Consider the following 12051-nt stretch of genomic DNA (forward strand, 5'->3'; position numbering starts at 1 on the left):
GTTTTTGCCTTCGTGCATCTCCATCTTTGAGTGTTAGCCAAAACCTATGGTACCATTGTGTTCCTTGCATTTTTCTATGCGATTTTGATCTTTATTTCATGAAAAATGGTTGAGAAATGAGAGAGATATGATTGATGGAAGATTGGAAAAATAGTGGGAAAAAGAAAACGAAAATGAGAGAGAGGTTGAAGATGATGCTGAGTTGACATTGGAAAAAATCCATGGAACCCCAAGGACGTGGGTTCGAACCTGGCCAGCATAATGTTTATTTTTTTACACTTGTTAAATGTTCATTTTTCTTCATAACTTCAAAAATCCATAACTTCATGATCCCTTAACCTTTTTGACCCATTCTTTTTGCCATGTGTTCATAAGAATGTCTATTTTATGATGATACCAAAAAATCCAAAAAAATATTATTTATTTCACCACTTTTTATTGGATAGAAAACATGTGCTTTTTAGGTGTTTTTAAGGATCCTAATCATTCTCTTTGGTTCATCTCTTGTTTTACCTTGTTGTTGAATGTTTGTATGATCATAGCACACTCTTTCAAGTGTTTATTGTTGTACTTAACATGTTTAAACTTGATTATTTTCATATCATGTCTAAATTGATTCACCTTGAAAACATGTTTGAACGAATGGTTAGGAGATGATTAGGGTTTCCACTTGCTTGTTTCTTATTCATGCCATGATTAGGGTTTAGGTCTAAACTTATCCCTAACTTACTCTTGCCTCTTGTTTAACTTGCATGCATAGTGATCCACTTAAGATTTTTACTTTGCCCATACCATGTTCATATGATCCATGTTTTGAATATCCTTCTCTCGTCACAACTTGACTTGACAACCAATATCTTGATTAATAATACTTGTCTTATGTGGTTTGATACCCTTGTGTTGAGTAATGTACACGTGTTTAAATGATGTCTTGTAATTCTATCCCAATTTGTGATGTTATATCCATATTTTGTAATTGTTTATCACTTCATCCAAGTATTTCTTTTATAAACTCCCATGATGATTGAATATGCATCTCATACATGTTCATGTGCTATCTCTTGTGGTGTTATGTAAACATTTGTCATGTCTTGTTTATGATCATCATACTTCAAAAACGTGTAAGTAGCTTGTTCATGGTTTACCAATTTATGTATCTTTATTTACCTAAATCCAAGGGAAAAGAATCATGACATTATTGTCATTTTGCATGTGTGTGTTCATCTACATTCTATATAACTTTTCTTAATCCAAAAACTTCTACATACAATCTTAGGTTCCCCTCAATTTAAACCTTAGGATTATATCTCTCTCTCCTTCTTATAACCACTTTCATAATAAACTTTGACTTAGGTCATTGTTTTCCCTTTTATTTCTTAATCAAATGCTTCAAAACACTTAAGCATATTTAAAGATATTTTCATAAGACCTAAAAAACACAAACTTAATTCAAACCCTTTTTCCACTTTGGCTTTTCCATGTTTAAAATCTTTTCATAAAAGGATTAGACATGAGTCATCCCTAGTTGAGATTTAAATCTCCTACCCCATAACATTGTTGAGATTGATATTGATTATTTTCCATTTGGAAGAGGTATGTGGCATACTTGTTGATTCTATATCCAAGTGAGAGCCCTTCTTTCAATTTGATGCAAAGATCTATCTTCCACATGTTTGTGGTGGTTTAAAAGTGAGTTTTCTCCTTAAGATGACAGTTCGTCTCTTTCTCATAAAATCAACTCGAACAAATCCCTTCTTACTTTTGAACCCGAACTACGAGGTTTTGATCCCTCATGGGTCCGTAGGCATAAGACTCAATGTCTTTCCAAATCATCAAACAATAAAAATATGTTATTTTTTCTCATCTCCCCAATCAAATAGCAAACAATTTTAAACCAAACACATATATCTAAAAGGTTCCTGTAGATTACTATAGATGATTAGGATGATGATACCTTCCCTTTTCATAACACGCCCCCGTACCTTTAGAATCTCCCCCCTTTTTGCTTAGCTTAAGTTTAATCTTCTAGATTTGAATATAAATATTGGGTTTATTTTTGAATATTTTTCCCTTCCCTTGGATAAATTAAAGTTCGGTGGTGATATTTTGATTCATGAGTCAAGTTTAATCAATAGCTTGGTCTCTGATTCCTCACCGCGACACTAAGAGAAGGAAGTTGGATGACAGAAGCAGAGTCATGTTGCTTGTAAGGTACCATAATACAGGTGCTTATAAGCTCTAGTGTCCTGTCACTAACAATGTTGAGTTCAACATAGATGTCATTGTGAAAGAATAAGAATTATGGGATTGGAGTAAATCTCAATCCAACTTTGGTGCAATGTTAACACTTAAGTTAAATTCTGAAGCGATTTTTGGCTCTAAAGGAGAATTTGTCTCTAAAGGTAAGTCAGAATCAACAGCAGATTCTGAAAGTGATTCTAAAGGTGAATCTGATTCTGATCCAGATTCTGATGGTGATTTAGACTCTGGTAGAGATCCAGACTCTGGAAGTGGCAAGAGGTTTTCTACAGAAACCGGGTTAGACTACTTTGAAGTGTTTGCTCCTGTAGTGAGACATGAGACAATCTGGCCGACGATTACGATAGTTGCTAATAGGAATTGGCCTCTGATGCATCTGGATGTGAAATCTGCATTTTCGAATGGTCCATTACAAGAAGAGGTATACGTGTCACAACCTCTTGGATTTGTGAAAAATAATCAGGAAGGAATGGTGTACAAGTTGCATAAAGCCTTGTATGGACTGAAACAATATCCTACAACTTGGAATCTGAAAATTGATTCATTTTTCAAGTTGTAAGGATTCAGAAAGAGTGACATGGAGTATGACATTTATGTTCAACATACTTCTGAAGGCAATATGATTATGGTATGTCTATATGTTAATGACATATTGCTAACAGGAAGTTGTGAACAAGAGATAGCTAAGTTCAAGAAGGTGCTGATGAATGATTTTGAGATAACCGATTTAGAAAAGATGACATATTTCCTAGGTATGAAGTTTATGTACTCTGAGAAGGATATCATTTTGCATCAGCTGAAATATGAACTTTAGCCTCTAAAGAAATTCAAGTTGCTGAATTGTAAGGCTGTTATCACACCGTCAGAAATAAATCATAAATTGGATCCTAATTCTGAAGGTGATGATGTATATGCTACAACTTTCAAGTAGTTTGTTGGCTCTCTGAGGTATTTGTGTAATACCATACCTGATATTTATTGTGCAGTTGGAATGGTTAGTAAGTTCATGAGTAAATTTGTTATCTTCTAGAGAAAAGACTAATCCATAGCTGACGTGTTACTCAAACTCTGATTGGTTTGGAGACAAATTTGACAGAAGAAGTACTTTTAGATATTTGTTCTTGGTGTTCTAATCAGTTGTTGCTTTATCAACCTGTGAAGCAGAGTATCTTGCAGGTGTTGTGGTTGCATGTCAAGTTGTTTGGCTTCTGAATTTACTGCAGGATCTGAAGATAAAGGTAAACAAGCCTCTGAAGCTGATAATTGACAACAAGTTTGCAATAAATCTTGCCAAGAACCCAATGCTGCTTGGGAGAAGCAAGAATATTGAGACTAAGTTTCATTTTTTAAGGAGTCATGTTCAGAATTGAGTGTTAGAAGTTATACATTGTAACACCCAGAAACAGCTGGTAGATATTCTGATGAAAGCGATCAAGACTGATCAATTTCTTCACTTAAGGGATGGAATTGGTGTTATTATTTTTGATTAGTTAAATCCTGAATTAAGGGATGGTGTTGAAGGGTAATGTAGTGTTTTAGTATTTCACCTACGTGGCACTATTATTTGTGTATATATAGAATTGTAGCTATCAACAGTTGTATCCACTGAGTATTATAGTGCAGTGTATGTGCAACCAATTTATGTGTGTAAACGTTAGTGGAATTGTTAGTGGAAGTTTGTTATAATTGTTATTCTCTCTCTCTTCTCTCTCTCTCCCTCTCTTCCTCCATCTTCATCTTTTTCACCTTGTGCACCAACATATATATATATATATATATATATATATATATATATATATATATATATATATATATATATATATATATATATATATATATATAATATATATATATATATATATATATATATATATATATATATATAATGGTAAAGAGAACACATTTTTTAAGTATCTGGAATATTTAGATACAACTTCTTTTTGTTGGGTTTGAGCTCCTTTTCTATGTGGAGAAATGCCCAAATATGATTATCCCATTTGTCTAACTTATTTAAGTGGAGATGATCAATTTAGGGTTGAGAGAGATAGAGGAGAAATAAAGATTCAAAAGAGAGAAAATATGAGAGAAACTCATTCCCGTTTTTCTGCAATCAGTCTTACTAAATCAACGATCACCGATTCGTTAACCGTCGGATCAAGCTCAAATTTAAAGGGAAGGTTCATAACACATATATATAATATTTGATTGTCAGAATTTCAAATCAACATCTGAGGTAAGAGTTATCTGCTTCGCACTAAAGCTACAAATTTGAGAAAAAAAATTTAGCTTTTTGATTCTTATTTGTAAGCTAGTTTACTTTATGATTTGCGATTATTTGCACTAGTTTGTGAAATATTTTAAGACTCTCTTGTACCCTTAATTGATTATAATGAAGTTATATATTTGGTCTCGACGACTCGTGGTTTTACTCTCATATTGAGGGGTTTTCCACACAAAAATATCGGTGTTCTTTTGTGCCTTTATTTGTTCGATTTGTTGTCTTATATTTGTTGTTGATCCCTAAGGTTCCTACAAGTCTGAGGAATTTTATATTCATTACGTATTGGTATGTTATTGTGTATTAATTTCCCATCAGAGTGACATCAGAGCTCTTGGTTAAGGGATATTTTAGTTGTTTGAATGTTGGAGTCAAAAATAAAGATGAAGATGGTATTGTTGAATGGTTCTTATTACCATTTATGGAAGGGCAACATGAAAGACCTATTATCTGTGAAGAAATTACATTTGTCGGTTTTTAGTTTCGTAAAGCTGGATTCTGTCTCTAGTGAAGAATGAGAGTTTGAACATCACAAGGTATGTGGTTTTATTCGACAATACGTAGAAGATAATGTTTATAATCATATTTCTAATGAGACACATGCAAAAACTTTGTGGGAGAAGATAGAGTCCTTGTTTGCCTCTAAATTAGGGAATAATAAATTGTTCTTGTTGAATAGCTTCATAAATTTGAAGTATAAGGAGGGGACTTCTATTTCAGATCATTTGAGTGAATTTCCAAAGCTCCTTGATCAGATGTCAAGGATGAGTATCAAATTCGATGATGAACTTTTGGGACAATTTCTATTGCTATATTTACCAAAGTCTTGGGAGACGTTTCGAGTTTCTATCATAAGTTCTGCTCCAAGAGGTGTTGTTTCTTTGGAAATGACTAAGGGTGGTATTCTTAATGAGGAGATAAGAAAGAAGGCACATGGTTATTCATCTCAACCCGAGGTACTTGCCACTGAAAATAGGGGAGAAGTCATAAAAAGGAACTGAATGGTGGTAGAGAGAATAGAATAAGCAAGTCTAAGCCACGATATAAGAATCTGGAATGTCATTATTGTCATAAAATAGGACACATACAAAAAGTATTGCTATCAGTGGAAAAGAGATAACAAAGGCAAGAAGGGTAAGTCTAAATAAAGAGACCATGAATATCATGATGATGATCATGTTACTACTGCTACTAGTGTTGATCTTGTTATTCTCCGTGATCATGAGTCTATTAATCTTGTATCAGACGGGAGCATGTGGATAGTTGACAGTGGTGCTACATTCCATGTTACATCAAGGAAAGATTTCTTCACATCTTATACTTATGGTGATTTTGGAGTGTTGAAGATGGGTAATGGTGGTGTATCTAAGGTAATTATTGTTGGTAATGTTTGCTTGAAAACCAACATGGGAATGCAATTGTTTCTTAGAGGTGTTAAACATGCTCTAGATGTCTACTTTAATTTGATTTATGTGCATATGCTAGATGATTGTGGTTATGATAATCACTTTGGTTCTAGAAAGTGGAATCTCAACAAAGGTAACTTGGTTGTGGATAGAGGGGAAGCTTTCTAAATTGTATTGGACGAAAGCTTTGGTTGCTAGGGACAATATGAGTGTTATCAACATGGAAGCATCTTTATGGTACTGATGACTTAGTCGTATTAGTGAAATAAGGCTGAATGTTTTGGCCAAAAAGGATATTCTGGATTAAAGAATGTAGATTTGGAGAAGTGTTCTCATTGCATGGCTGGCAAACATACTAGAGTATCTTTTAAGAGACATCCTCCCTTGAGGAAGTCAAAGTTGCTTCAATTGGTATATTCTGATGTTTGTGGTCCATTAAAGGTAAAATCTTTTAGTAGTGCAATTTATTTTGTTCCCTTTATTGATGATTGCTCCAGGAAACTATGAGTTTATTCTTTGAAGACAAAAGACAAAGTGTTGGAAAATTTCAAAGAATTTCATGCTTTGGTTGAGAGGCAGACATGCAAGAAGCTGAAATGTGTTCGTTCAGACAATGGTGGAGAGTATTGTGGACCATTTGATTCCTACTGCAAACAGCATGGTATTGCACATGAAAAAACTCCTCCTAATACTCCTCAATTGGTTTAGCTGAGAGGATGAATATAACACTAATTGAGAGAGTAAGATGTATGCTCTCTGAATCTAAGTTGCCTAATCATTATTGGGGCAAGGCACTTTACATGACAGTGCATGTTCTTAATCTCACTCCTACTGTTGCTTTGAACAGTGAAGTTCCAGACAAAATTTGGTTTGAAAATAATGTCAAGTATGATTATTTGAGAGTATTTAGTTGTAAGGATTTTGTGAACATTCCAAAGGATGAAAGATCCAAGTTGGATACAAAGTCAAAACAATGTGTCTTCATCGGCTATGGACAAGATGAGTTTGGTTACAGGTTGTATGATCTTGTAGGGAAGAAGCTTATTCGAAGCGACGATTTGGTGTTTATGGAAGACCAAATTATTGAATATGTTGATAAGGTAGAGAAGGCCACACCCAAGAAATATATCAGTTTGTCTAATATTGATCTAGTTCGGTTACCTAGTCATAACCTAGATGCTATTAGTGGTGATGATCACAATGGTGAGCCATATGATTATGTTGATGCTCAACAACTTAGAGATGAGGTAAATATTCCAACTAATGATGGTGAAAGGGAGATTGATATATTACAAGATGAGAATCTTGGTGAAGCTCCATAATCATCTCAAGTTCAACTTAAAAGGTCTAACAGGAAGAGACAACCTTCTACAATGTATAACTCTGATGAGTATGTGACCTTGACTGATGAGGGTGAACCCGAGTGTTTTCAAGAGGCCATGGAAAGTGATAAAAATCAAAAGTGGATGGATGTAATGCATGATGAGATGAAATCATTGTATGATAATTACACTTATGATTTAGTGAAGCTGTCTAAAGGAAAAAAGACTTTGGAAAACAGATGGATTTATAGATTTAAACATGAGAGCAACTCTAAGTCTCTAAGATATAAAGTCAGATTATTAGTAAAGATTTCCGTCAAAGAAAGGTTGTTGATTTTAATGATATTTTTCACCAATTGTAAAGATGTCATTAATTAATATTGTGTTGAGTTTGACTGTTACTCTTGATTAGAGGTTGAACAAATGGATGTGAAAACGACTTTCCTTCATGGTGATTTGAAGGAAGAGATCTACATGAAACAACCTGACGCTTTTCAAGTTAAAGGTTAAGAAGATCATGTGCATAGATTGAGAAAGAGTTTATATGGGTTGAAGAAAGTTCTAAGGCAATGATACAAGAAGTTTAAGGCAGTAAGCACTCCTCTCGCTACTCAGTTCAAGTTGAGTTCTAATTAAAGTACTTCAAGTGATGATGAAACATTTGATATGAAACGTGTTTCTTATGCATCTGTTGTGAGTAGTTTGATGTATGCAATGGTATGTACAAACCAAATATAACATATGTTGTTGGTACAGTCAGTAGATTTTTGTCAAATCCAAGTAGAGAATATTGGAATGTTGTAAAATGGATTTTAAGGTATCTTTGTGGTACTACTTTTGTGAGACTTTATTTTGGAGGAGATAAGCCTACTCTAGTGGGATACTCTGACTCTGATATGACTGAAGACATTGATTCCAAAAAATTCACTTCGGACTACATGATTAAATTTGCAGGGGGAGTTGTGGCTTGACAGTCCAGATTGCAAAAGTGTGTAGCACTGTCTACTACAAAGACTGAGTTTATTGCAATTATTGAAACATGCAAAGAGTTACTATGGTTGAAAAAATTCTTGCATGAGCTGAGTTTTATTCAAGACAAATATGTGTTACTTGTTGATAGTCAAAGCGCTATTCATCTTGGTAAGAATCTGACTTTTCATAATAGGGTCAAACACATTGATGTGAGATATCATTGGATACGTGATGTTTTGAATGCTAAGTTGTTGGAGTTAGCTAAAGTTTATACATATGATAATGGTTCAGATATGATGATTAAAGCATTACCAAGAGGAAATTTTGAAGCTTGTTGCGATATCGTCGGTTTGACGATTTTCAGCACATAGTTGTGAAGGGGAGATTTGTTGGGTTTGAGCTTCATTCCTATGGGGAGAAATGCTCAAATATGATTAGCCAATTTATCTAACTTATTTAAGTGGAAAGGATCAATTTAGGATTGAGAAAGATAGAGAGAAAATAAGGATTCAAAAGAGAGAAAAAAGGAGAGAAACTCATTCCCGCTTTTCTGCAACCCGTCTCACTAAATCAACAAACCCCGATTCATTAACCGTCGGATCGAGCTCAAATTTGAAGGGCGGGTTCGTAACACATATATCTAACGTTTGACCATTCAGAATTTCAAATCAACGTCTAAGGTAAGAGTTATCTGCTTCGCACTAAAACTGCAGATTTGGGAATTTTTTTCAGCTTTTTTATTCTTATTTGTAAGCTAATTTGTTTTGTGATTTGCGATTGTTAATACTAGTTTGTGAATCACTTTAAGACTCTCTTGTACCCTTAATTGATTATAGTGGAGTTATATATTTAGTTTGGACGATTCGTGGTTTTTACTCTCATATTAAGGGGGTTTTCCACGTTAAAAATATCAATGTTCTTTTGCGTATTTATTTGTTCGATTTGCCGTCTTATATTTTTGTCGATCCTCAAAGTTTCTACAAATTTGAAATTTTTTATATCCGCTTTATATTAATCTATTGTTGTATTTTATTCCAAGTCACTTTTTAGTAACCATAGGTGAGAGCTATTTTGAAACACAAATTCAGAACTAATATCTAGTATCAAAAGTGTTAAGTAGATGGAATACAAGTGAACAATTATTGCAATTACAACCCATGCAACTATTAAGAACATAACATTAATTCAATAAATTCAACTGCATAATTCAGCTACAACCATAACATTAAATTCAACCGCATTATTATTTTATTGGCAGATCAGCTCAGAACTTCTTGATGAATTCGTAAATGTGGTTGCTAATTTCGTCGGCTGCTTCCTGATTATTGAAATGAGCCACCCCTTTCTGCACAATCACTTCCTCTAAATTGGGCACATCTTCTTTGAAACCTCCACCATGTACATACTCCTTCATGTTAAGCGAGGTGTATACCAGGTCTAATTCACCTGTAATGAATTTGACAGGTACCATGATTTTCATTCCATTCCATGGTGCCATCAGCTCCCAATTTCTGTAATACAAGAAATAATTTGTCTCATTAGAATTGTGATCACTAGCTATGAACTATTAACAGAAATTTGAGAATCAAAACATTACAAGTTAAAGTTTCTATAGTAGTTCAATCCTCCAGCAAAGCCCGTTTTCTCAAATTTGGAGACAAAATAAGCAAGATCGTCTTCTGTGAGCCAAGAGGGCAGAGTGTCAGGGGTATCGGGGTTGAACCCAGTTCCATACTCTCCCTTTGGAAGAATGGGAGGACCAGTTTGGCGAGTTGTGAGGATATTTTTCATCACATATGCAGTGCCAACTTCAGCCATCTGAGCTTCCATTTTGCCAGGTTCCTGTGATATGGATCAAAAACAATTATGACAAATAGATCGATCATTACAGCAACTTCTCACTTCATTTTATATAAACAAAGAAATGGAAAGGACCTGAAATCTGGAGATATAATAATCATCTCCATAAGCAGCATGCATGCCATCAACGGTTCTGATTTTGGGGTCTCTACGGAGGAAGGGAACACTGAGACACACATAGGCTTTGATTCTTTCAGGTCGAAACATGCATAAATACCATCCAATGAGAGCACCCCAATCATGAGCAACAAGGAATACTTGTTCAACGCCGAGTAAATCGATGAGAGCAACAAGGTCCCCTACTATATGAAATCCTGTGTAGCTACTTATTGAAGCTGGAGCATCGGTGTCGCCGTAGCCTCGTAGATCGGGAGCCACGGCACGGTAACCGAGAGAGCCGAGAGCAGCAATCTGGTGACGCCATGAGCACCAGAGTTCAGGGAAGCCGTGAAGGAACAAAACAACCGGTCCTTCTTTGCCTTTTTCTGCGATATGCATCTTGATTCCATTAACTTCAACTGTTCTGTGTTCTATTCCTTCCATGATCGATTCTTTCCGAGAGAAAATGTGAAGAAAGTTTGGAAGCACGTATTGAAGTGGATGTTAAGATAATTTAATGTGGCGATAATACTTTAATAATGGATAATGTTATATACAATATTTATTCATTTTTGTCGGATATTTGCCAAATCTTGTGTATCAGTTTCGCCAGCTAATCATTTTTTGTTTTTGTTAGACATAGGCGTCCTCGATTTTAATAAGTTTGTAATTTTTTTCTTTAGTTTGATTTTCTATTTTAAATTTTAAGATTTTCAATTAAGGAAAATAATAAAATTATAAACATATTCATGCCCGTCCCAATCAATTTGGAGGCCCCGTTCTATTTTAAAATTAGATATTTAATAGATAAAAACATAACAAATTAAAAAAATATATTTTATTTAATTTTAAATAAAATTAAATATATAGAAACAAAGATGATAAAAAATACTAGGTCGAAGTTTAGTTATTCGCGTCTTTCTTCTCTTACCATCTTCGATTTATAAAAAAAATACATATCATTTAATAAAAGTTTCATAACTACTATTTCAAATTTATTAATGTAATGATTTACAATGATACAAAAATATAAATATTTTCAAAATTACATCTCAACATTTTTCATAGATCTATAAAACGTATTAATAAAAGAAAAAAAATTAATTAGGTTAATTGCGATATTAAATTTTAAATAAATTTAAATGTAAGTTATTTAGATTATCGGTTGCTGTAAGAACAAGGAATCAAACACAGGTTGTATTACTACCAAAACAGTATGTTCACCGCTAGGCTACACTACAATCATATATTAAATTGGAATTAGTGATTTATATATTCGTTAGTCTTATATTTATATTGACCCTATCGATCAAATTTGGGACCCTAAAAAGTCGGAGGTCCTGTGCGGTAGCACTCCTCGGACCTCTACAACACCGCCCCTGAACATATTAACACCGCCCCTGAACATATTGATATTATTAAACTTAATATAATCTATTATTATATATAGAAAGAATAGGAAATTTTGGGTTGGCCTTAATATTTCCCACATCTTCCCCTGAAGTAACTATTTCTTTTTACACAAATACTCTTTCATTGTCAACTTCTCATCATAGCATTAATTAAATAACTAATACATGGAAATTTCTATCCTTAACAAATTCTTATTGAAAAAAAAAATGTTGGAGCAGTTTTAGAAACGGGGCATTATTCCAATTTTTTCTTATTAATTATCCTTTTTCTGTTTTTACATTTATGTTTTACCTTCACACTTTCTCACCGTGTTTGTTTTCTAGACACAACATCCGAGACGCATACGTGAAAAAAAGGATACAAAACAAAATGGAGCAATAGATAACCATACATTAATATGTGATTTGTTCTACCGTCTTTCTTTCATTTCAACTTTCAACCA

At 33.9% G+C, this 12051-nt stretch overlaps 1 protein-coding gene across 1 annotated transcript; it reads right to left on the minus strand.

Moving 5' to 3' along the window:
• Positions 1–9335: 9335 nt before the first annotated feature.
• Positions 9336–10746, minus strand: LOC127132409 (uncharacterized). The gene is made up of 3 exons (XM_051061359.1): positions 10173–10746; positions 9835–10079; positions 9336–9748 (listed from the first exon to the last, which is right to left on the minus strand). Exons 1-3 carry the CDS (start codon positions 10638–10640, stop codon positions 9502–9504), a joined length of 960 nt encoding a protein of 319 aa, XP_050917316.1. The 5' UTR covers positions 10641–10746; the 3' UTR covers positions 9336–9501.
• Positions 10747–12051: the final 1305 nt, after the last annotated feature.

This window comes from Lathyrus oleraceus, chromosome 3, assembly GCF_024323335.1.
Source record: "Lathyrus oleraceus cultivar Zhongwan6 chromosome 3, CAAS_Psat_ZW6_1.0, whole genome shotgun sequence".
NCBI classification, from domain to species: domain Eukaryota; kingdom Viridiplantae; phylum Streptophyta; class Magnoliopsida; order Fabales; family Fabaceae; genus Lathyrus; species Lathyrus oleraceus.